General features: G+C 37.3%; 1 protein-coding gene across 1 annotated transcript in view; it reads left to right on the top strand.

Annotated features, from left to right (window-relative positions):
- zswim5 (zinc finger, SWIM-type containing 5) overlaps nucleotides 1–25,493 on the top strand; it is a 45,949-nt gene extending 20,456 nt beyond the window's left edge. Inside the window, exons 2-16 of the mRNA XM_077615592.1 lie at nucleotides 5,536–5,723; nucleotides 6,847–7,015; nucleotides 8,138–8,286; nucleotides 9,072–9,222; nucleotides 9,926–10,102; nucleotides 11,184–11,360; nucleotides 12,194–12,340; nucleotides 12,459–12,596; nucleotides 13,798–13,949; nucleotides 15,621–15,723; nucleotides 15,818–15,953; nucleotides 17,510–17,667; nucleotides 18,398–18,561; nucleotides 19,684–19,765; nucleotides 21,000–25,493. Coding sequence (XP_077471718.1) covers nucleotides 5,536–5,723; nucleotides 6,847–7,015; nucleotides 8,138–8,286; nucleotides 9,072–9,222; nucleotides 9,926–10,102; nucleotides 11,184–11,360; nucleotides 12,194–12,340; nucleotides 12,459–12,596; nucleotides 13,798–13,949; nucleotides 15,621–15,723; nucleotides 15,818–15,953; nucleotides 17,510–17,667; nucleotides 18,398–18,561; nucleotides 19,684–19,765; nucleotides 21,000–21,862 — 2,954 coding nt within the window. The 3' untranslated portion in view covers nucleotides 21,863–25,493. The remainder of the gene's footprint in view (nucleotides 1–5,535; nucleotides 5,724–6,846; nucleotides 7,016–8,137; nucleotides 8,287–9,071; nucleotides 9,223–9,925; nucleotides 10,103–11,183; nucleotides 11,361–12,193; nucleotides 12,341–12,458; nucleotides 12,597–13,797; nucleotides 13,950–15,620; nucleotides 15,724–15,817; nucleotides 15,954–17,509; nucleotides 17,668–18,397; nucleotides 18,562–19,683; nucleotides 19,766–20,999) is intronic.
- Nucleotides 25,494–26,615: the final 1,122 nt, after the last annotated feature.

Raw genomic sequence — 26,615 nt, 5'->3', positions numbered from 1 at the left:
CGTAAGATCTTTAAGTGTAAATTCGAGGAAATGACAAACATGAATATGGAAATATAATACACTTATCAGTTTACTTTACACTTTTAGCTGGATATTCATTTAACAATGAACTTTATATACCTAATACTTTAGGTGTGCCTTTGTATGATGTGTACCAAGAATTTCCAATACCCTGTTGTCTTTTAACGCAGTTTTAAAATCCTGCAGCTAAAGTTAATTCAAAGAAGTAAATTTAGTTTGCGGAAGAGATATAGTATGCATTGTGTTTTGTGGAACCATGCAGAAAATAGAATTAATCGAAGATTTATTTGCAATTTGAAATCAGGAGTGGGCTAGGCTTGTCTGTAGGGAGGCATTAGCTGAATAAGACTGCTGTCTATTTAAATGTATGTGGGTGTGTGTGTGTGTCTGTGTGGGCGCACGTACATATACTTTGGCTCGCTGCCCAGCTTCATTCCCCCAGCTGATTAGGGTTAATGGCCTATGAGCGTGAGGAATTATCCTGCCTCTTCATTGGCTGATTTGCTGCTGAGTGGGCGGGTTTTCCAGCAAGTGACAGATGGCGCCGTTGTGTTTGCAATTGTGGATGTACAATAGAAAGATTTACAATAGCATTTTTTTGCCCCTCTATTTAACCACTCAACACTCACCTCAGTATTTTATTCTATTTTCTTATATATAGAAATATTTACAAGACCTTGTGATATAAGAACATTGTAGAATTTAGTCAATTTGCACTACCTTCTATTGAAGATAAAAAAAGACTGCTTAATCGGGCCTCAAATGTTGCATGACAAAATATGTACGTATATGTAACTGATTGTCAGAGCAAGCACACACACACCTGCAACACAACAAAAGCATGATGCAGTGCACAGAATTGTGCTCTGTTCAACTGAGGTTTACAACATCATTGTACTTGGCCACACTCTCGGTATGTAAACATCACACTCATAAATCAGTTCTGTTCAAATCAGTGTAGCCAAACTAAACCAACAATTTATGACCAAACATTAGATCTGTTTTGTGGATGTATGTTCGTGAGATAAGTCTCAACTCTGCGAATACCACTGCTTTTTTTAAAAACTTCTTTTAGTTGTGCCTTCAAAAACTCAATCGGACAGGCTTTGAAGAAGTTTTGTGTGTTTTATGTTGTGTACGTGTATGAGGACTGTCAGATGCAGCATCGTTTTTTTCATTTTCTTTGTTTTTTTTTTTAATCAAGTGTCAGTGCATCCCCATCTGCCGAAGACACAGTGTCTCTTAACCACACATTGAGGGCCACTCCTATGTGCGAGTACTACATTAACAAGGACTCTTTTATGAACAAACAAAGACAACGATTATGTGATTGGGATCATTGATCAGCAAAAACATTTAGGCTAATCTCAGTGATCAATAGTGATGGTTATTTTCTCTATCAAACATGGTGTAAATGTTTACAACAACCAATCAGTCGATGTTTTCCTGCTCCTCTTCTGCTTGAAAAACATTGAAAACCAAATGAATAAACGTGAAGCCGAGCTTTCATCTCAATAAAATCATGACTTTGAAGTATGCTCTCAAAATGAGCCTATTATAAGAACGAAAAGTGCCTGAATTGTTCACGACAACAGCCAGAGTCAAGCTTTTTTGTTCACGATCCAGTTTCAGTACAGATGATGTAATATTATCAGTTGAATTACAATATGAACTCAGATTTTAAAAAGTTCATATAATTGAAATCAGACAATATAAAAAACATTGTCTTCATGATGAAGGCCTCAAAAGTATTTCCAGATTGCCTAACAATACCAACAAATGTTTATAAAGATGTCAAGTAATGTAGATTAAGATTTTTTTTGAAGTTGTTTTTTTACTTCTCATTTTGCTTTTTAATAGATGCTAAATTAAGTTGAGAAAGTTTAAAAATATAATCTAATAATATTACATTAAAAAATATATAATGATCAATTATAATGTAAAATGGAAATTAGCAACAGCAGGCATTTATTATACAAAAAAAAAACGTAAAGGTATAATACTTTTGTACCAAGGCATCAAGGGCTTAATAGTCTACCGGTGTTTCTTTTAGCCTTGGGTGAAACCGGGGTCATACCTTGAGATACGAGCTTAATGCGTTCTGGGATTGAGCTCGTATGTCGATTTACTCTATTTCAAATCAACGTTTCCCATAGAAATGAACTAAATACAAATTAATTCGTTCCCACCCTCTGAAAAAAACCCACCAAAAACAGGATATTACAATGGGATTTTTTTTTTATTGGTTGTAATTCACCATCTACTAACAGAGTAACAAATAACTAGTGGTTATGATGTTTAATAATAAAATGAGGCATTATTCAATATCAACTGGGAGTTCGCGGATGAGAAAGAGAGAGACTTGACGGATGTGCTCTTAACTTAACATAAACTTTAAATTTAACTTAAATGAACTCGGATTCCTATACCCACACAAAGTATTACCCTTACCTTACACTACATTTAAACCTTGTGCAATAACCAAGGCAAATAGATTAATTTATTCCACCGTGGCTTTTGAGGCAAACTTCCTGCTTCTCCATACATATTGGCGAGCCAGCTCAGCCTACACTACCCATGTTTTTCCATTATTTCGTGCTTAATATCGATTGTCATCATACGCCTTTTCTTCGGACTACCCTTCATTGCACCGGCTTGCTTTTGGATCCATTGTGTTTCCCTTAATTCTGCACTGACTAATGCAAAAAACACGGAAAAAGGCAACACTACGCCCAGGGCTCGGAGAGATCTTTGCGCGAGGGAGATGCGGCGAGAAAGACGGTGCGCTAAAATCATAAACAACTTCTCACGGCCTGGCCACCTGGCTGTCTCGAATGCTCGTATCTCAAATTGTTTGTCTTATCTCAAGGTAAATATTTGCTTGGTATTTTACTCGTATCTCAAATTCCTCGTATGTCGGGGCCCTTGTGTGTCCAGGTATTACTGTAATCAAATTAATTGATGAATTTGAGTTCATCACTTGATGTTTTTACTTTTAAAATCCAATTTCACTCTTGTTTATCTACTCTGCTTGCTATAACCAAAAGGCTGCAAGCACACCGTAGCTCTTTTACATGAGCACTGCAAATGTTGTCAAAGTGACAACTTATCTTACTCGTCTAACGACTACGTAGTCTTCAAATTGGCAAATAGCAACATAACTTATCCCTAAGAATAAGGGTGAGCATTGCCAAAGACATGTTGCCAAACTAGATGTTGCAAAAACAGTGATTTCTTGACTTTTTGTAAACCTCCAAGGAAATGCTTTTTTACCTATTTCTATTATTTCTGTGGAATTTCATTTTAGAAAAACTCATGTTTTCATTATTTTCTCTTTTTGTGTTACTAAAAAAACACTACAGTACTCCAGTATCTTGGATAAAAATAATGACTAAATGCAACTGCATCGTTGATTGCTTTGCTTCTCTAATCCAAACCACTAATGGCTCCTCAATTAGAACGTCAGATGCAACTTTTTATGGACAGGATTTCTTGTCACAAAATAAATCAGACTTACAAAATTCATTTGAAAGTAGGTCTTTTGAAGATGTCATATTTTTTAGACTCTGTCTGGTCATGTGTTTGGACACAGTAACATGGGAGGTTCCCAAGATACTTCCTCTTTCACTTCGTGCATCTGGTTTCTTGCCCATATTTTTTTCTCTGCGTCATTCTTTCTCTTAACCTTGCTAATCTTGCACATTTATGGAAAAAAGGCACCACCCTCTATTGTCACTGTGGCGTCTGACAGATGCAAAGACAGCTGTCTGCTAACGATAAATATATTGCTCATAAGATTAGCTCTTTTTCCCGTTGGTAAACCTACCAAGCCTGTTGCTTGTTCTTCTGGATTTGATTGTTTCACCACATGTGGACCACATGCAAATAATACTTTCAGGAATAAAGTAAAAGATGTTCTAATTGTTATTTATGTTAATATGGTACAACCATTGAACCTATAGCACATAATAATAATAATAATCGGACATAGGCTTTGTCATCATCATTGACTCGACAAAAAGCCTAATTGTCATCATGATGACATGACGAAATTGGTAAAATCATCAAGTAATCCTTTCAATTGTGTGCATTTTAGCAAGACACTATTCATTTGAATTGGTTTCATTAAAACAGTATTAACAAATTTCGGGCTGCCAAGCTTAAAGCGGGTTCTTACGTTTTACTGGTTTTAGAAGATAATGTATCTTACTCCTGCAAAAAGTGGCAAAGCTTCTGCCTTTAAAAAAAAAAAACCTCTCTCCCCTCGCCTACCAGGAAGTTTTTCCCAAACGGGAAATGGACTGCAAAAAGATATTTCATTTTAGCAAAATAACCTCCTGGCTTTACTCATTTTAAGAAGAAGGAAGAAGACACTGGAGCAGCAAAGAAAAAAAATGATGTACTGATGTTAAGGGGAACTGAGAAAATCCTGTCTATTTTGTGTCGCCGAAACAACTTCACCATAACAGCGGATCTTCATAGTCACATTCAAGAGAATTAGTCTTACATCTAAAAGGCATCTCATCTTACTCTTGGATGTTCTTTCACTGTCACAAGTAAAATGTCTGGAAAACTAAAATAAGTGTTGAAATAAAATATCATTGCCCTTTAGTGGCATTAATTTTCCGTATCGCTTTATCCTCAAAAGGGTCTCAGGGGTGCTATGCGGGGAACGCCCTCAATTGGTGGCCACCCAATCACAGGGCACAATTAGACGGACAACCATTCATGCTCACATTCATACCTATGGCCAATTTATTGAATGTCTGGAATGCACCCGAATGTCTATTTATCTACAACAAAGGTGCGATTTATAGTCTAGATTATTTTTTTCTGGCCCAAAGATTGCTAAAAGGACAAAAATATTTTGTCATCAACCTTACATTTTTTTTATTTTTTTTTAAATTCCTCCTTAACTCTTAGCTTCCTTGTGTGTACTCACAACATTTAGTATGAAAAGCCTGTTGAGAGGTTTTGCCAGTGAGATGGCTTAACAAGCCCGTATGATTCATTGCGACCATGCTGGCCCATACTCCAGAGTTTAATTCTGGCAGTGGATTTTGCGAGCAGGTGATGAGTTGGGATAGGTTTGTGTGGATTTGTGAAAACAAGATTTTCACACAATTCCCCCTGCTAGTACCAAAAATAAGCCTGTCAGTGCATTTCACTTTACTCACATTTCATCCCCAATGTCTTAGTTCCTTCTGGCATTTGGCTCTAGATCAAGGGTATTAAATTAATTTTGGTTTGTGCGCCACATTCACTGCAATCTAACAAAAGCACTACCAGTACTACCACCACTACTAAAGCGTGCCTCCGTTTCTGACATGATGTTTCTATTTCTTTGGCCTGTGCTTTTCTTATCAAACGACACACAGATTCCGTGATCAACTATGATGTAAATATTCTAAAATGAATAGCATCAATGAACCGCTGTGATGGCTTTATTTTCAATCACTGCAAAAGAAATACACCAACTTGATTTTTTTTTCTTCTTCCTTTTGTCTTGTGCAGGTTTTCACCTGAGTGGCACGGTAACCGAACCGGCCACCCCATCAGAGCCAGAGATCACCTACAAGGTGGCCATTAGCTTTGATCGTTGCAAGATTACCTCTGTAACGTGTGGTTGTGGAAATCGAGACATTTTCTACTGCGCCCATGTGGTGGCGCTGTCTCTGTACAGGATCCGCAAGCCTGAACAGGTGCAGTATACACATTTTCAGTTCAACACCACACAGCTGTATTAATATCACACTTGAAAAGCAACCACGACAACGTTTCATTATAACAATATTCTACACTTCAGGCCATGGAATTTAACATCTAAGACTTATTGAGTAGAGATCAACCGAAATGGGGTTTTCCGGACTGATACCGATTATTAGAGGAGGCTGATAACTGATATTTAGAGCGATATTCATTTGCAGTGTAAAAATTGGTGTAAAATAATTAATAATACGGTCGATAGAAATATATTTTATATAAATAAGTGTGTGTGTCGATCGCAGTTGGCAGTGTCTCACCTCAAATGGATTGGACTAGTTAGCCCTTAGACAAAAAAAATACAATTTTTGCTCAACAGATTGATGCATAGACATTCCAAGAAAATACCTCCTAAATTTTATTCTGACCTGTCATCGAAAAACGAAGGAATAGCAATTTTAATTCTTCAATTATTGAATGTGATTAATCAGCCTTGAAACAAAAAAGTGTCAAAAATCCAGCTACACGTATTAGTCTGTTATAATACAAAATATAGCACTGAGCAACTTACGAACAAATTCAACTTATTAACAATCGCTCGGAACCTAACTCGTTCGTAAGTAGGGGAGCGTCTGTACCTACCAGATTTCGTTTTGATATGTCCCTGAATAACTGAGGAATAGCAATTTTAATTACGCAATTATGTCCTCTAATTGATCAAAACAATCAAATATCAGACTCTAAAAATCGATGCGTATACAAAGTACTCGCTTTGAAAATACCTCCCAAATTTCATTCTGAATCATTCTGATCCAACCACAATTACCAAAGAGAGAAGAGCAATTTTTGTTAGTGTCCTTTCTAAAAAACAAATTTAGTGAGTTATTGAAGTGGTCTTACAATAACTGTAATTATGCTGTTGTTTTTCCCCCCTGTATGTTATATGAAAACAAACTGTTTTGTATCTAGATTTCATTATGCCACTACATGGCACTCCCCAAGTCTGCATTTTTATCATTGCTACATAAATAAAAAAAACAATGGACTGCGGCACATTTTTTGTTAAATTGCGGTACACATTGGTATTTAATGGAGTCATTTTGATTATCTAAATATTTGCAGGTAAAACTTCGGTTACCCATCTCAGAGACATTGTTCCAAATGAACAGAGATCAACTGCAGAAGCTGGTCCAGTACCTGATTACAGCACACCACACAGAGGTCCTGCCAACAGCTCAGAAACTGGCTGATGAGATCCTCTCATCCAATTCTGAAATCAACCAGGTTCACGGTGCGGCATATGTAAAGTCATTTGTCATGTGTCTGTTATGAGAGGAATGTGCATTTTTTTTTTTAAAGTAGCAGACTTAGTGTTGCAAAGACAATATAAGTATCTGCCTGAAGCCCAAGAGCTGAGATACATTGGCTTTCAAGTTTTGGACCTCAAAGTTCAATTTGTATTGCAATTTTGGAGGTGTATGAATAGCAAAATTCTTTTTCACACAATTGATTTATAGTTTTGCCAAAGAAAAATATGTACTATATAGTCCAGGGGTGCTCAACCTTTCTTTGCTTAAGAACTACTTTTTAAGGAGCCAACCTCCCGTGTTCTACCGCCCTAACCTCAATCGTGCCCCATCTTACATGTTGTAAAACACCCTTATTGGTACATGCTCCCATGTTACGTGACGTGCAAGCCACAAACATACAATTGAATTCAGTTACCCTTTGTCACAATGCCCATCATGGCCAGGAATGCCCTCTTCCGCCTAAATAAATTATGGCTGTCCACACGGCAAATTCCTTGCTCCTTCCGGTAGAGTGAGTAAAAAGGCCTTTATAGTTGACATTTCTTCAGTTCAGTATATCCACATCACGCTTCCTGTCTGTGTTTAACAAGAGATTGAGTCATGGGGCTGTTGATCCATCAGGATGGCTTTGATTGTGGAATGCTGGTTTGTGTTTCCTGCAGCCAGATTTGGAAACAGTGTGGTTTTAGTTCATCTTTTTTCTTGATCAAAGCATCCCCCAACCCCCTCTTGTTCCCTCCAAATCTGTTTAACCCACACATTTAGTGTGGAGCAGAAGAAATTGGAAAAGAAAAGCAAAGTCGTATGGCATACATCTTCCCGAAGACATAGGAAAACAATCCTCAATTCCACATTTTGTTTGGTTCAGTTTGCAGAGTTAGGCAAATCATGTATGAGCTAAGAAAGTATGAAATTAATTTCCCATTCTCATTCTGTTAATAAAAATGTTTGGATGCAGAGAACATGACATGATTGATACAAGTATACACACATTCTTCATTATGGATTATGGATAATGTGTTTTCCTAGTATTTTTTTTGTAACCATCTCATGTCAGAGTGTCACACATGATGACCTGCTATTTATCAGCGTGTTTCCTTCAGGTGCTCCCGATCCAACCGCCGGCGCAAGCATTGATGATGACAACTGCTGGCATTTAGACGAAGATCAAGTTAGGGAACAAGTGAAGCAGTTTCTTTCCCAGGGAGGATACTATGGATCTGGAAAACAGCTCAATTCTATGTTTGCTAAGGTGCTTTTTGCTTTGTAACTCTTAGTAACATGTTCTGTTTAATTGTTAGGTACATGCGCAATGGTAGATCTGAGTGCATTTTAAGTCTTGAAAATATTATCCATAACCATAACCATATGTGCCATAGGAAATCTTTATTACAGCATTCTTAACAACTTCCTCTTTAAAAGTAGTACTTAGCCGGGATAGTGAACATACAGGAAACACCATATAAAGCTATAAGAATGCAATGTATCTGTTTTGGAAGTTCTGAAATATTATATTATTACTGAATCTAGAAATACTGGAGTTTCTTTCCTATTAGGAAAAAGAGTTACTGCATTTTATCATCATTCACTATTATGAACTAACCATTTTTAAATGATAAATTGTTTCCCAAAAGATTTCAACAATTGCTGCTTGGCATGATTATATATATTTTTATATTAATCGCGACTTAAATACTATGCTGCCAAACCTCACATCGATTTAGATTTTTCCCAACACAAAATATCAAACCCACAAGAGCTACTGTAAACGGAAATGTCTAGTTTAAATATTAACAGGTATTTAGTGTGGCTAAATAGACCTGAAAAATCATCAGCCTATTTAAAGATTTAAAAAAACATCCCCCTTTCCAAATGACCGCACTAGACAGTGAAAAATAAACTGCTGTGTTAATTTTTTTTAAATCTTTGTTATTTCCTTTCATTTAAACATCCCATACATGAGTTAATGTAAACAATACCATTTACTAATTTTGAGAATTTTGTTTTTTTATTTTTCTTATTTTTGGACCTTTTTAGGTGCGAGAGATGTTAAGAATGCGTGACTCCAATGGTGCCCGGATGCTGACTCTCATAACGGAACAGTTTATGGCAGACCCTCGTCTGTCATTATGGAGACAACAAGGCACTGGCATGACAGATAAATGCAGGCAACTTTGGGACGAGCTTGGTTAGTACGGACATGAAAAATCCACCTAGGATTTTATTAAAAAGTAGTTTCTTGTAGTTTAACTCAATTCTTCGTCTATCCGTGTCTTTCCATTCACTCAGCCTGGAGTGAATAATGAAGGCTTCAAATCAATAAAGCTGCTCAGTTTCGTTTCAATCAATGTGAGCATTTAGGAGGTCAATGAGAACACTTCCTAGTTGAGCTTGCGTGATCAGGATACACAACTCACACAGAAATAACACCAAGCTACCTTTTTTAGCCTATATATATGTATATATATACGTGTGTGTATATACATATATGTATGTGTATATATATATATATATATATATATATATATATATATATATATATATATATATATATATATATATATATATTTATTCATATTCAGCAGAAGGGGCCAGGCAGTGAAAGTTCTTTATTAAGTCGTTACAATTATTAAGTAATTGGCTGCTTTTGACGCTAGATGTCCAATCCATTTCAAGTTAGACACTCCGATCTATCAGTCGCAGATTCAATGAAAGTATGAAAGAAACAGTATATATAATAGATGTAGATGTAGATGTAGATGTAGATGTAGATGTAGATGTAGATGTAGATGTAGCTGTAGATGTAGATGTAGATGTGTGTTTCTGTTGGTTTGTGCAATATTTGAAACCATCAAAGCATCTACAACAAATTGTTGACCTGACTGTCCTAGGTGCTTTGTGGGTGTGTGTGGTGTTAAATCCCCACTGTAAGAGTGAAGAGAAAAGCAGTTGGCTCAAGCAGCTGAAGAAATGGAGTGACATGGATGTGTGTCCGTTGGAGGATGGCAACTATGGTAGCGAGCTCCCAAACATCACCAACGCTCTGCCGCAGAGCAACCTCGCCCAGGGTCAGTATACAACACAAATACAATAAACAGTCCATCAAGCTCTTTAGCTATTATTCGTGTCATACTATCGGAGAAATAAAACCAATATGAGTATGAATACAGCAGCTTTGAAGCACAAAAGGCTCCAGGGTTGGCTTTTGACACACTTTTATTTTTTAAGTACAAAAATTGTAACGACACAATTGGAAAAACTGTTCACTGATATTCGAGTAGCGTTCAAGACCTGACCCAAAAAAGTGATGCTTGGATTTAAAATACCAAAAACCACCAGAAGACTCAAATAATAAAAAGGCATTGTCAAAGTAAAAAATAAAAATAGAAACATGAGGGGGGTCTCTCGACCAAAACAAGTTAGTTTAACAGCATTACGAGCACAATAATGTCTAAACTGTCTTGCCCCACAAATTGGTACTGATACCAACAATGGTATTTTACATTCCTATGTCATATTTATTTAAGTAGTGATTTTCCGATGCCGATACGGATTGGATTTTGTCCCAAGATGGGATCCGATTCAGTATTAGCGTGTGTTTCCAGTACTATCAAGCTTTTCGACTGCAGTAAATCAAACCACTAGCCAAACACATCTAGTTAGTGGGACAATTCTCTTTTGAAACTAACAATGGTAACAGAGCACCATGTAAACAGGGCATTTCTTGAGTAGGTACCACCATGGCTCACTTTAATACCAAAATTATTATTTGTCATTTAATGGTTACATTATTTTTTTGCATTATTTTCAATGGATGAAAAATTCTAGTATCAAATCCATATAGGATAGGGTAAATGGTTAATGGGACAATTTCTCTTTAGAAATTAACAATGGTAACAGAGCACTATGTAAATAGAGCATTTCTTGAGGAGGTACCACCATGGCTCACTTTTATAATAAAAATATGTATTATTTGTCATGTAATACTGGAAGAAAAACTCAAGTATCTGATCCATATCGGATCAGTATTGGCAAAACATATCTTAGAAAAAACCCGGATCAAATCAGAAGTTTAAAAAAAATCAGCATCGGGACATCCCTACTTACAAGATCATATGTCTGGTGTTGAATGTGTGTTGTGCTTGTCAGACTCTTTGTCCAGACCAAGGAGGACGGTATTCAGCCGAGCTGTGGAGGCTTGCAATCTCCACTGGCAGGGCAGCCACCTTCAGAGGATCATCAGCAGTGACTACTACATGTCTCCATCATACCAGAGGGATGAGGAGAGTCTGCTGTTTAATCCACAGGGATTGCCGCTCTGGCTGGGTACATACACATTTGCACACCCACACTGTTACACAGTGAGTCATAAATGTCAAACAATGACCGTATTAAGTGAGTTTAACAAAGTTAATGGCACTGTTAAACAAATTGAAATCACTGCATTCTCTTTCAAGCCTGTGTTGTCAATGTTTAACCAGCCTTCGTCCATTAGCAGAAGGAAGGCATATTATTCACGTGTAATGATATATTCTCATCTTTTACACATGCCATTTTAGATTAGATAACTTTATTCATCCCGTATTTGGGAAATTTCATTGTCACAGTAGCAGGAGGGTGAGAATACAGAGACAGGAAAAAACATTTTAGACATAAATAAATAGGTAATAAATAGGTTAATAAATAAATAAAAATGTTGCTTAATTGTTTTTGTTCACATATCCAAAATGCCTCAACATCAGTTTAAAAACAGAAAAAAAGCTTTGTTTGCTTTGGGTCACATGTAACTTATTCTGTTAAATTGGGTTATATTGATCAATGGCCCTTAAAATAAAGTGGAATCGATTCATGGCAAACCACAATATTGAAACATATTTTTATCCAAATAATTCATATTATTTTGTATCAAAGTGAAATTTGTATTGGTTCGATAATTAAACTAGCAGACAAAATGGATAAAACAAACAGTAATTTTGATGACACTCAGAAAAGTTTATGCAATAAACATTTTATGAATTTGATGTTATAAACCAGGTATTAGGAAAAAAAAATAATGCGTGTGGTTAAATCTGCTTTTCGCATTTTTTTGTAAGAGTATTCAACGCCAAAATAGTGAGTCTATAAATTTGTTTTCACTTTGCCTCTTTTCGATCACACAGACCACGTACCGACTGCCTGTGCTCGTGTAGATGCCTTGCGTTCCCACGGTTACTCAAGAGAGGCCTTACGATTAGCTGTGGCCATCATCAACACACTCCGCCTCCTGCAGCAGCGTGAGATGGACATCTATAAACACCAAAAGAAAGGTACAGAACCCCCACACACAAACTGTCTAACTGATTATCACTATCTGTAATTACAGTATCTTTTAAGGACAACTTCAATAATATGAGGTTGTTTATTCTGATTTTGTCATTACCTCAGAGCTTCTCCAAAGGGGTGTGACGACCACCACTAATCTCGAAGGTTGGGTTGGACATCCTCTGGACCCGATTGGCTGCCTTTTTACTACACTCACTGAAACATGCCGGGTCGATGACGACAGCACTATGGACACGGGAGGTAAAAAATAATTAACTCGAACTGAGTACTAGTGAAGTTAAGGTAAAAAAAATGGTGGTATTAGCCAAAATCATATCGTCGATTCTACTTGCACAACCAGGCATTTTTCTTAGCATATCAATTGTCACTAAACCTTCAACTGACTATTAAACAAAACTATCCTTTTCTTTAGTATTTTTCTTCAAATTCATTGAATATACAGTAATACCTTTCATTACAAGTAATTCACTGTCAAAAACTAGTTTGTAACCAGAACACTTTGACAGTACACAGCCACGAATCAAATTGGTGACTCTTCAGTCATTAATTATGTATCTATTACGTATATCTGTAATGTTCCAAATACCATTAAGCATCAGTGTAAAACAGCATCATTTTAGTTGACGTGTCAGAAACATCTGTGAAGATTTTAAAGACCCAAAACATTCATCCAAGTCAACCAAAGAATGCTTTAAGGTAGTTTAAGGTTTTTTTAATGTCTCAGCCATTGTCCACACCTGATAGCAATTGTTCATTTGATAGGTGTCTGAATAAAAATGTGCAGTGTGCACAGGAAATGCTCAAGTAACCTCACAATTGTGGAGTGATCACATATTGCTATATAAAAAAGTCACATGATTATCGAGGTTGTTCAGTTGCATTTACACACATTAAATTTGTGTCAATGGTGTTTTGGTGTCACAAATGTCATGATTGATGATGGCATGATTTAAATTGGCCTTATTTTTTGGCATCACCAAAAAATGGATTTAGAACAGGGCTATGATTTTTTTATATGGGTTACATTAAAATAAATGTAAGTCAAAATTTCCCAACTATTTATACGTATAGTATGATTTTTTTTAAATGTTAACCAATGGGTGCCTATTTTTTTTTCAGAAATTGTATTTGTTATGCCTGCCTGTGTTTTATTCGTCTTGAAAGACTGTTTTGTATTTACTCACACCAACTTATGTTATCTTTATCAGTGAGTTTAACCTGTGGACCCTTGCTTACAAGCCAATGCATCACTCTATACAACCCTGTTAAGGTTTAAAGCGAACGGAAAAGAAGTCATGCAATGTTTAGAGCATTGGCAGTGAATCGAATGAAAATGTTTTGCTATGTTGACGAAAGTCAAACAATTTCTTTTTATTGGTTTATTTATATGACTGACTTCACACCACCAACCTATCTAATGCTTTTCCCCCCCATCTATAAGAGGGTGAGCCCAGACGTCCCGTCTACCACCATGTTCCAGTGTGGGGCAATCATGATGGAAGGGAGTCATACTTGACTCTAGCTTTAGAGGTGACGTTGATGGGTATGGGCCAACAAAGGATAATGCCAGAAGGCCTCTACGCGCAGGATAAGGTATGAAAGTTCTGAACAGCTATTGCCGCATGCGCACATTTTCATCTAAGCCAGGGGTTGGCACCCATAGGTTCTGTAGCCACTAGTGCAGGGGTCGGGAACCTTTTTGAAAGGGAGAGCCATAAACAATTCCTATTTTCAAATGTTATTCCTTCAGAGCCATACTCACAATTTAAAAGTCAAAATACATGAAAATGTGCAATTTTTTTAGTCATTTTACCACTTTTAAAGTACAAAAATTCTCCAAATTCTTTTGACAACAATATGCTGTTGCTAATTATTGAATATCAATGAGTTCAATGAGTATCAATGAGAGAATAGATGCAGAAGACTAATGAAAAATAAAAATCAATGCCACAGTGCGGACGTGACGTTCTTATTGGTGTGTTCGGAACTCGGCTCTCTCACCACCAGTTTCCATATTTTAGCTCAGAGCCATATGCACCCATCAAAAGAGCCACATGTGGCTCCCAAGCCATAGGTTCCCTACCCCTGCACTAGTGGCTCTTTAGCGATGCACTGCTAGTGGCTTCCTGGAGCTTTTTCAAAAAATGTTTGAAAATGGAGAGGAATATTTTTTTTGTTTTAATATGGTTTCTGTATTGGAAAAACACGACAAAAACATTCTTAATGTAATGTGTGTAGAATAAAATTACCTTTTAACATTTTTGTCAACGAAGATTTGCATCATAGTCTGCGACACATTTCTACCCACAGGCAGGATGCTAGATTAGATAATTTTATTCATCCCATATTGGGGAAATTTCACTGTCACAGTAGCAAGAGGGTGAGAATACAGACATAGAAAATACCTTTTAGACATAAAGGGAGTGGTAGGCAGTGTTTTTTGTCAAATCCACAACATAAAATAGATACATACAGCATGTGTTGCCTTCATTATAAAGCTTTTATAAGGATTTTAAAAAAATTTGCGGCTCCAGACATTTTTGGGGGGTTGCCGACCCCTGATTTTAGCAGCCATGTGTTCCTGATATGTTTACTGTACCCCCGTTGAAAAAAATTATATAGAGTTTATTAATAAAAATAGCATCCAAGCACAATTGTTATTATTTTTTTAAATGGTATTTGAGACTTTCCATCTGAGAAGCCATGACAGCTCTGCACACAGACATTTTGGCTCCACCGTGTCGATGAGTGATAAATCTGCTGTCTATAGAAATGCTGCTGGCTATAACGACTCATACCGAATTATGATATGGATTTCTTGATTAAAAAGTGGGAAAGAAACAGTTTAAGATCTACTTTTGCATGCCTAAACTTCTTAATCCAGTAATGTCTTTTGATCAGAAAAAAAAATTACAATAACAGTCGAGTGTATCACTCAATGGCTACTATTGAACTTCCTAATATGGTGGCGTGCATAAAAATGTGTGAATAAAGTAAAATCCAGGAAGATAATTTGGTCAATTAACATTTATCAAACTGTACAATTTTGTTCCTGGAACCATAATTTAAAAATGCTGTCACGTGAAACCATATACCCTAATTACATTTTGTTCTTTATTTAAAACTACCAAACCAAGTACATTTTGTAATCTCTAATAGGCAAAGTTATTTTTCCTGTTTTTGTAAGTAATGGCTATTCATCAAAATAAGAGAAACTTGTGGAATGTGTAACACTTTCATTTTGTGTGATGTTTTCCTTCTCAGGTGTGCCGTAATGAAGAGCAAATTGTTACAAAACTCCAAGAGCTGGAGCTAGATGACATGCTGGTCCAAACTCTCCAGAAACAGGCCATACAACTACTTGAAGGTACAATAGTACAATACTACAGAAAAAAGTAAAATCACTAACAAATAAGGCATAATAATAATAATAAAAATGATTTCCTCTTTTGTCCAAGCAGCTGGTCCATTCAGCGGTCTCGGTGAGGTCATCCACAGGGAGAGTGTTCCTATGCACACATTTGCCAAGTACCTCTTTTCCGCACTGCTGCCGCATGATGCAGATCTGGCATATAAGGTGGCACTCCGTGCCATGAGGTAGGACTCCTTACCAGATGTACTTGTGTGACTCTTATTTTCATTTTTGGGCTATTGAATGTCAACATGCTGCATGTTAACAAAAAAAATAATTAAAAAATACTGGAGGGGTTTTCTCTTGGAAGAACATATGTACCGTATTTACTCGCATATAAGCCGCCCGTGTGTGCTGATAAGCCACACCCTGAAAATTTCCTTGAAATTTTTGAATTTAACAATCTCTCGCGTATAAGCCGCCCCCCTGATTCCCAATTTGCACTTCCATATTCATGGTTTTAATAGGGAGTAGAAATGTTACTTTGAATGGAAAATCTTAAGAAAAATCATCGCAAGTGGTATTTCTGAGATACTATATGAATCAAAAGCACATTATTAGGGTCAATATCATAAGGAAGTTAATATGCCTGTCTGTGTAAATGCACAATATCAAATTATTCAATTTGAAAAAAGAAATGTCTATCTTGATGAGAACCTGATGCTTTCTAATTGCAGAAATTACAATTTTCTTACCAGAAGTTTAAGATGTTGTGGCATCATGTCACGGCGCCGTCAAATTGCACTTTTTTGCAAGTTGTGTTTTTATGCGCATTTAAGCCATACCCTCGATCCAGTCATCATTTTTTGTCCGACAAAAGCGGCTTATATGCAAGTAAATACGGTAACTATAATTTCCTGGTATCGAATTATTGGACTGGGGAAGAAAGTCTGTGAAACTCGCACAACTACCATACTGGTCCGAATATAAGACAGTGTTTTTTGCATTGAAATAAGACTGAAAATGTGAGGTTAGTCTTACATTCCGAGAATTTGGGGTCTAGACATTATAACTATTCACAACACTAGATAGAACCATATATCTTTAAAGCGAAAGCCGAACTGAACTCCCCGGTTACAGTTATCTTCATTTAAAAAAAAACAGAAGCCATTCATTTACAAACGTGATTTCAGATGTGTTTACATATTTCAATGTTCAGACATTATAATAGGAGACATTTTTTGCATGATTTGAATAAGGCAAAATAACATGCGCTTTCTCTCAAATTTATTGTTAGTATCATTTGTTTCAGATGCACTGCAATTATTTTCTGCCTAAAATTGAATTTTGCATTCAAAAAAGTCATTTTTCAAACCTGAATCTTGAGAAAGAGGTGGTTGTCTTATAATCAGGGTCGTCATCTTATAATCAGGGTCGTCTTACATATGGCCAATACGATAAAAATGTTTCAAACAACACAGAAACAAAATAAAAGCTGTTTTAAACTACATACATTACCCATTAAGATTACTGCCTTGGCCTTGAAATGAATGTAAGCCTTTTTTATTTTACGACTATATAATACAATGTACATTATCATTACAAAATATGCAGACTCACTTTTTATCTGAGCTGGACATTTTCAGATTGACTTTAAAATGATCATTAAAAGGAAACAATAATGATTTTATGTAAAAGATCTTCTATATGATTTTGCTTCATTTCATGTAAATGCCTATTGTGGTGTTGGATATTATCTTCCTGTGAAATATATGAAACTTAAATAATGCATTCTCTTTAGGTTACCAGTTTTGGAGTCTTCTGCAGCCTCCGGGGATATCGGTCACGCTCATCATGGCATTTCCATAGTTCCTAGTAGGTATCCACGTTGGTTCACTCTGGGACACTTGGAGTCCCAGCAGTGCGAGCTTGCATCCACAATGCTGACTGCTGCTAAAGGTATTGTACAGTCCTAACTCTAATTACAGTGATACCTCTACTTACGAAATATTCTGGTTACGAAAGGCCTTGATGGGAAACCTTTTGATCCAAGATACGAAAAACAGTCCAAGTTAAGAAACGTCAAACGAAATCAAACATCCCACGAAACACTTTCTCTCTGCGTTTAAAAAAAACCCTTAAGTTGCATCTCCATGATGCCAGAACCGAGAATAACGCGCTGTGGGCAAATGTTAAAGCCGGCCCCAAATGAGGTAGCAGCCACCGGCGGAGTATGAGCATGACCGTCAGACCAAAAGCCCACTTTGTGGGCACTTTTTTATCTTTTTTTGAGCCCATGGCTGATCATCGGCGGTAAGTTAAGTAAGAGTGTGCACAACATAATTCCGAGTTTTTAAATTGTGTTTACATACATGTGTATGTATCTTTAATCTTCTGTTACTCGCAATTCCAACCCAGTGGAAATTCATTTTAATGGCTTAATAAAAAATTCTTATCTTTTTTTCTCTTTTGCATACATTTATATTTGTTTCATACAAAACAAAAAAAATTGTATTAAAGATTATGAAACGAATTATACCAATTCAATGTAAAATATGCTTCTACTTACGAAAATGTTACAAAACCAATTCTGTAACCAATTATTTTTCTAAATAGAGGTACCAGTGTACTAGAAACAATGTCTCATGAAGGTGCAAATCAAAATTAATTCACAACCCTTTATCTCTAGGTGACATGTTGAGACTGCGAACAGTTCTGGAAGCCATCCAGAAAAACATCCACTCTTCTTCCTTAATATTTAAACTTGCCCAGGATGCCTTCAAGATAGCTACACCTGCAGACAGCCCGCCTGATATAACTCTACTCAACGTTGCCTTGGAGCTAGGACTTCAGGTAGCGTATGTGCGCATGTGTCTTGTATGTCCATGTATGCGTGTGTGTGAGTGAGATCCAGAACATGTCTGTAATTCTTTAACACATTGAGAAAGACAAACTGTACTTCACAGAGGTTGTGTTTTTTCAAGCCTGAGCATAGTTTAACAAAATGAATTAGTTACCTTTGCCACAGTTATTTCCTCTAAGATCCACAAGAGACAAAGGTGGAATTTATTAGGGCTAGAAATGTCAAATGTCAAATAGAATTAAAAAGAACCTAACTTAATGACATTTGACAACATATATCGTAATATGAAAAGCTGGATACCTACATGCATTTCTGGGTATTATCTACAGTATCTACTCTATATATTCAAATCATGTATCATTTGAATATTTATTTATAGACACACATTTTTCAATATATAAGTCGCACCTGAGTACAAGTTACACCAGCCAAAAAAACTAACTAAGAGAGAAAAACAATCTTATGTCACACTGGAGTATAAGTTACCTTTTTGAAAGGTATTTCATTTTAACTGAGACATAGTAGCCACCAAGCACCAAGACTTTGCGTTGACCAACGTTTTAACACTTATTGAACAACTATAGAGTACACAAATGCGCATAAATTGTTTTCCAAACTCCCAATCTGAATCACTACCAAAACCATACATTGCACTGGAGCACAAATCACATTTTTGCGAGACTTTAATTTTATCCGAGACAAAGTAAAAACATAGATTAGAGTAATGACAATAATACTATAGTTATTCAAAAGGTGTACACAACCCAGCATAATGTTTGACAAACCCCGATCTACATCACTACCAAATCTATTAAAATATTAATCTTCAGTATAACCTCTGAATAACTCTGTGGAAGCAGAGGGCACAACTATAGCTCACCTCTTACAGTTTCAGCATAGAAAAAAAAACAAGTCAAGGGTGAATATGTAGACTATAAAAATGAGTGCAGTTAATTCCAGCCCAAATACAGTACTTTAAAAAATATATTATAGTATTTCAATAATCTAATAACCTGAGGTTTTCACCATCTTTTTTACACGACTGTAATGAAGTCACAGATGCACATTAGAGCTTGAAAGTCTACTACACACTGTCCACATTCATGTTCCAGGTGATGAGGATGACTCTATCCACTCTCAACTGGAGGAGAAGAGAAATGGTCCGCTGGTTGGTAACATGTGCCACCGAAGTCGGTAGGTTGGGCTGGTTACAAATATGGGAATTATGCATTATCTCTGAACACACACATTAGATACTTGATTTTACTCCAAATTTGGTTTGCCCTGATTCCTCCCCAATTATATTTGATTCCACACTAAGGGCTTCTATGATTTATAGTAAAATCGTACCATTTGTCAACACACTTAAGAAATAGAATTAGCTTGGAGCTATTTAATTGTGCCTCAATGTCAAGGAAATGTGGTGGTTTGAGGAGCGGGAATTCGTCAAGTCACAACCCGTTTAGGCAAATAGTGCCTAATTATGCAAGTACAATTGTAGCTTGAGATACGAGCTTAATGCTTTCCGGGACTGAGCTCATATGTCGATTTACTCGTAACTCAAATGAACGTTTCACATAGAAATTAAGTAAAAACAAATTAATTCGTTACAACCCTCTGAAAAACACCCAAAACAGGATATTGGATTGGAAAAACATTTTTATTTGTTCTAATTCGCCATCTATTAACAAACTAACAAATAACTAGTGCTTTAATAGTACTAAAATGTGTTTAATAGTCATACAATTAGACGGATCTAGCGGAGGGGAGAGAGAGCGGGACAGAGAGAGAGAGGGGTGGAGAGACTTTTTGCACAGCAAACCGCTCGTAACATAACATAAACAATTTTAAATGAACTTAGATTACAATGCAGACACACTCAAAAATAAATGTAATATAACCTTACACTAAACTTCTAATTTTGTTTTAACTTTTTATACCTTTCTTCCCCTGGGTTGGCTCTATTTGCCCCACCTCCACCCTGACTTTCAGATGCAAGCTATCGAGGGTTGTTTGCTTTTGTCTTCCCCTCAAAATATTCTGAAAATGATGCACACAAATGTCCTCACAATAGGATAACGCACGACCACTTGCCAACTTGCCCAGGACGTAGTACTCCTTTCCTGTTATCGAACAAGCTCCGCCATTCGCAGTGACTAACGGAAACACTGAAAAATGCAACGCTCCGCCCAGTGCTCGTAGAGAGATTACACGAGGGAGTTGCGACCAGAAAGACAGTGCCCATGATGTTCTTATGAGCAGCCTCTCAAATCCGCTGTATGGTCGTATATCAAAATTTGTCTCGTATCTCAAGATAAATATTTGCTCGAAATCTTACTCGTATCTCAAATTGATCGTATGTCGGGGCACTCGTATGTCAAGGTATGACTGTATCTTATTCCATCACGTCTTTCTCATTTGCTCGCAGGTCTCCGTGCTCTGGTGAGCATTTTGCAGAGCTGGTACACCCTCTTCACCCCCACTGAGGCCACCAGTATTGTTGCAGCCACCGTCATGTCCCACAATACCATCCTGCGACTCAGCCTGGATTACCCTCAACGAGAAGAGCTGGCCAGTTGCGCGAGGACTCTGGCGCTGCAGTGCGCCATGAAGGACCCACAGAACTGTGCCCTGTCAGCTCTGACGCTCTGCGAGAAGGACCACATCGCCTTTGAGACAGCCTACCAGATTGTGATCGACGCCGCGTCAACGGGAATGACTTACTCCCAACTGTTCACCATCGCCAGGTACATGGAACACAGGGGGTACCCGCTGCGCTCCTTTAAGCTGGCCTCCCTGGCTATGACCCACTTGAACCTGGCCTACAACCAGGACACTCACCCGGCCATTAATGACGTTCTATGGGCTTGCGCGCTCAGCCACTCTCTGGGTAAAAATGAGCTTGCTGCAATTATTCCCCTGGTGGTGAAGAGCGTCCACTGTGCCACCGTGCTGTCCGACATCCTTCGGCGGTGCACCATGACAGCACCGGGTCTTGCCGGGATCCCTGGCAGGCGGAACTCTGGGAAGCTGATGTCGACGGACAAGGCACCTCTGCGGCAGCTGCTCGACGCCACGATCTCAGCGTACATTAACACCACCCACTCTCGACTGACGCACATCAGTCCGCGCCACTACGGAGAGTTTATCGAGTTCCTAAGCAAAGCACGGGAAACCTTCCTGTTGGCACAAGATGGCCACATTCAGTTCGCCCAGTTCATAGACAACCTCAAACAAATTTACAAGGGCAAGAAGAAACTCATGATGCTGGTCAGGGAACGTTTCGGGTGACCCCCCAACGACCCGCCTTCCCGAAATGGATCGTCCTCTCAAGGCAGTAGACCAACTTATATATTTCTATTTAAGAATCCCTTGTCTTTTTACTTATTTTGTTGAGCCATTCATTAACTAACTTTTTTTTTCCCCATGTGGTGATTTTGTCCGTCGAATGTGAACATGGGGGCGTACGCAACGCGTTGCTCTGCTTCACTGAAACTGTTAAGAGGGGCAAACATGGGGGGGCAATATGTCAACAATTCAACATCATGACATCTTCTTTGCGCCCTCCCACCGAATGTGGAAATACACACAAAAATAATGTGTAACGATTATGAAAAGCAGAAATAGCTTTTTTAAAGTGACGTAATACAAAAACCAAAAGATTTGTTGGACAGGCAGGCTTCTCGGATAAAGAAGTAGCTGAGTAGAAGTGGGCTTTAAAAGCGACAAAAAAAGAAGAAGGAAAGCACTGAAGATGAAAACACACAGTGTTACCGTCGTACCTCCACTGTATTATCAGCTTTAAAGTCCCAGATGATAAATCGACTCGTTTCATTTGGGGCTCATTACTCAACATGTCAAGCCACAACAAGAGTGCGGTGGGGGGAAAAAAATCCAAAGAACTGACCAAACCCTTTATAGACCAGGTTCCACTTTGATTCATGACCAAAATCACATGGATTTAGGCTCTTCTAGTTGACAGGGCTGCGTTCACGTGGTGTCGTAATTACAGTAAGTACAACTCCACCAGTTGAAAATTGCAAGTGGAAATTTGCATATGAAGAATTATAACATTTTCTAAGATTTAGTGTCAGTTTGCCCATTGATTGGACACCTGTCTACGCAGTTATGAAAGTGTGTTTCCAATAATAACAGGCCACAAAGGCAGCAAAATTCCCTCTCTAATTGAAACGGTTTGGACAGTATGGCTATTTTCCGCACGCTATTACATGATTGCACTATTAAGCAAAATATAGTCGAGCCTGTACGCGTTTCTTTCATGTTGTCTTCTTTTGGAAAGTTTCAGACATCTTTGGGGAGTTTCCGCAGACTTCTTTCTATCACGAGATCCTTAGTGGCCACTTGAAAATTTCCCAATTAAACAGCCTCCTTAAAACTACTAAATCAAGTATAGTTCAATCTTTGGTCACTTGGTGACACTACTTAAGTAGAAATAGAATGGATTATGTATTATGGGTGTGTTACAAAACAAGAAACAACTATTCGAAACTAATTCATGATTCAAGCATTTGAAATTTCTCAAATTAAATTTTACCCATCTCTAAGAGTTTATTCATTATATAGGACATGGGGGACTAAACATGATGAGATCGATATCTCGTAATAGGCCAACATTCCTGACCCTCTAGGTCAGGGGTAGGGAACCTATGGCTTGGGAGCCACATGCGGCTCTTTTGATGGGTGCATGAGGCTCTCCGCTAACCCGTGAGCTAAAATATGGAAACCGCTGAGTCGGCACTGTGGCATTGACACGACCTCTAGTGCCTTTTTTTATCATATTTTCTTTAATCCGACTCTTCTCCATGCATATTGTCATTGATATTCATCAATTAGCAACGGCATAAAAATATTGTCAAAATAATTCCGTCTTTTTGTACTTTAAAAGTGGTGAAATGACCAAAAAATGCACACATTTTCATGTATTTTGACGTTTAAATTTTGAGTATGGCTCTCAAGCAAGAACATTTCAAAATATGATTTTTTTTTTATGGCTCTCTGTCAAAAAGGTTCCCGACCCCTGTTCTAGATTAACCTTCATTCTAACCACTTGTTAATAGTTTACTTTAAGCAGGTAGTATTGGCATTATTGGAAGTTTTGTTCATTCTTTAGTTACAACTTGAATCTTACTGGTCGGACTTTAACGTCATTTTACTAGCACTTGACACAAATACCTCTTCAGTACGTTCCTGCCGACTTCAGCATTTATTTATTGATGTTCGCTAACTTTGTATGACGAAGAATGGCAGTCCCAAAGCCAGGGTAGGATGATCTTAAGAGAAGTTTTAAAAATAAAAAGGAGGGAGGAATATTTTCATGCGTTTTTTTTACATTCCATTTGAGGTGACCTTTGGCTCCACTTTTTTTTCTTTTTTTAATTGATGAAATAAAAAAGATGAAAAAGAAAACAAGAGGCTAAACTTGGTTCTCAGGGACATCACTTAATGAAATAACATTGAAAAAAAATAGTAGCATTAAGCATTTAAGATATTGTAAATATGAAAGTGTCAATTCAGAAAATTGTAAAAATTATAATTATTTATAATAAGTATGGTGTTTTTATTTTTATTGTTTTGGGGTGGGTAGGGCGTTCTTGTACTTGAACTGTTTTGGATGTGGGGATTTGACAGCATTTTTCTAAGAGCAAAGACTTTTCTCAGGTGCTCCTGTGTACATTTCTGATTTGCTATATTTACTATTATTGTTTGTATTTTTTTAAACATTTTTTTTCTTTTAAATTTGCAAAGAAAACGTTTTCTGACAAAAGAAGCATGTAAATTGAGGAAACTGGGCACAGATACATACTTAAACCTGACTATGCAGAACCACTTGGACGGGCTTCTAAAGACGGCTCCTTAGGTGTAAACGATGGTTAGCATCAGTGGAATGAACCACTGTTACGAGGAGGGCAGGGGTGGGGTGGGGGGTGGATTGGGGGGGTCTACACTGCAATCGGACAATGCAAAAGTGGCCGCCCTAGGCCTGTTTGCAGATTATTGATGAGAGAGAAAAGTTTCAACTGGGAAAATGCCTTTCTGACCTGTCAATGTACAAAGTTTATTTTTACTTGACTTTTTGTGGGTTTTATTCAATCAGGATTTGAAAGCCTTTAGTGTCTTCTCGTGGTGTCAGCATGCGGCGGCACTTAAGAGAGAAAAGCACCAAACCGTTACAAAAATCAACTATGAACAAATGGGATGGCCTTTTAGATGACCTCAATTTCTTGTTTAGAATCTATTATTTAATTGTTTTTTCTTCTGTCAAATTATTTGGTCATGGGCCCATTCCTCTAGCCTTGTTTTGTCCATTCTGAATAAACACTGGGGACGTCACAACCTTCCAGAGACTTGATTTGATCTCAACGCGTTCATGTAAAGAAAAGAAGACATGACCAAGGCGCCTACTTGTTCTATAAGAAGCTCCAGCAAGCTACCATTTTAGGGTCATTCATCTTGTCCAATCGACGCCATCGTGACTTACTACCACTAGTTTTGTCTGTTTATGCTCAGAAGAGGAAAAAGAGCTTCACCCCCCACCCCATGTGTTCTATCATTTTTTTTGTAGGAGAGTACTATTTGCTGGTAGCAGTTGTTCACTAGTTCACCCACCCACCATTTTCCTGTTTTTTTGTTTTTGGATTGTTTCTAACTTAAGGGAATATGAAAGTGTTTGTTGCCTCTTTATGCTACTGATTATAAAAAGGTATTTCCAGTATTTGTTGCCACAAAAGTATGATAGCTTAACATCACTTTTTTTATTTGTTTTTGTTTTTTTTGGTGCGGATTCTTGAGCTACTGTCTATAAAAGCGAGAAATTATTACTATTTATGTATCGCTACTACCATTTTATATTGATTTGTGTTAAACTCAGTGCTTTTTTATGAATAAAGTGTGAAACACGTTAGACTGGCTTTATTTTTTTATATTCACTAAAAACAAAGGGAACAGTTACTGCTAGGAATTACACTTGAGGTGATATTGTGTGATATTTTTTTTAAGTGTAAAATATAAGTGTAAATTTTGCAGCAAACAGTGGACAGAAGGTGAATATAATTGCTTTTAATGAGATGCCTTTTAGACAGTGAGTCATCATCATCAGCTACAGGACACAAAGCCTTCCCCCTCGTGTCCTAAGTCTTCTATCCGACTCTTTTGGTGAGCATTTGCTTATCAACACCCTTTAATGAGAGATCACAAGTAAATGGTGGAGGAAGATAGTGGGGGCAAAGAGGCAAATTAACATAGAATGCAGGAAGGCTTCTAAACCCCAAATGACTAACTTGAGAGAGTGATACACTATGAATATGTGTGGTGTAAGAAAAGTGCAAACGTTAAATGTTATCAATTACTCTAACAGCATTGATGCCATTTTATTTTTATTCTATTTCAGGAAAACAGGAAAATAATGATTCAGGCTTCAGATGGTTTCTTCTACTTTGAAGAAAGTATCCTCACGTCATGGAAAACACAGAGAGCTCTCTTTGAGAAATGCAATGTTTTACTTGTTGAAAAATACAAGTCAGTTTGAAATGGACTTTAATTCTGATGAGTTTAAGACAAAGTTGAAAAAGACAAAATGGAGAAATAAAAAATATTTTTTTGCCTATGTAAGTAATCTACGTACACATCGTTTTATGCTCTTGTTTTTGCAATAAGAAAAATTGAGCTGAAAAAAGACATCAACCAAAATTGTCAACATCTTCCGAGCTCCCTTGGCCCTAAAAGAGAGCAAATCTAAGATGGTGTAATCCAAAATGATGGAACAGTATAAAGTCAGCAGACCATCAGTAAAGCATCAATTCTCACGGTTGACAAAAAACGTGGCGAGAATGCACATAATGATGTGAGAAGTGGAGCTCAAGCGAAGCATAATTGAAGCCAAAAATGTGGTAGGTAGCTCAATGTACTGCACAAAACTGCTTAGCTAAGTCCAGAAGCACTAAACAAGCAGCAAAATGCCGTCTTGGAAAAATACGTGGGTACGTTTGAAAGGAAATGAGTTAGCTGAAAGACACTGTGGGACAGC

This window comes from Stigmatopora argus, chromosome 12 (assembly GCF_051989625.1).
Source record: "Stigmatopora argus isolate UIUO_Sarg chromosome 12, RoL_Sarg_1.0, whole genome shotgun sequence".
NCBI classification, from domain to species: Eukaryota; Metazoa; Chordata; class Actinopteri; order Syngnathiformes; family Syngnathidae; genus Stigmatopora; species Stigmatopora argus.
Note: the sequence above shows the minus strand (reverse complement) of the source record. Positions and strands in the feature narration are given on the sequence as shown.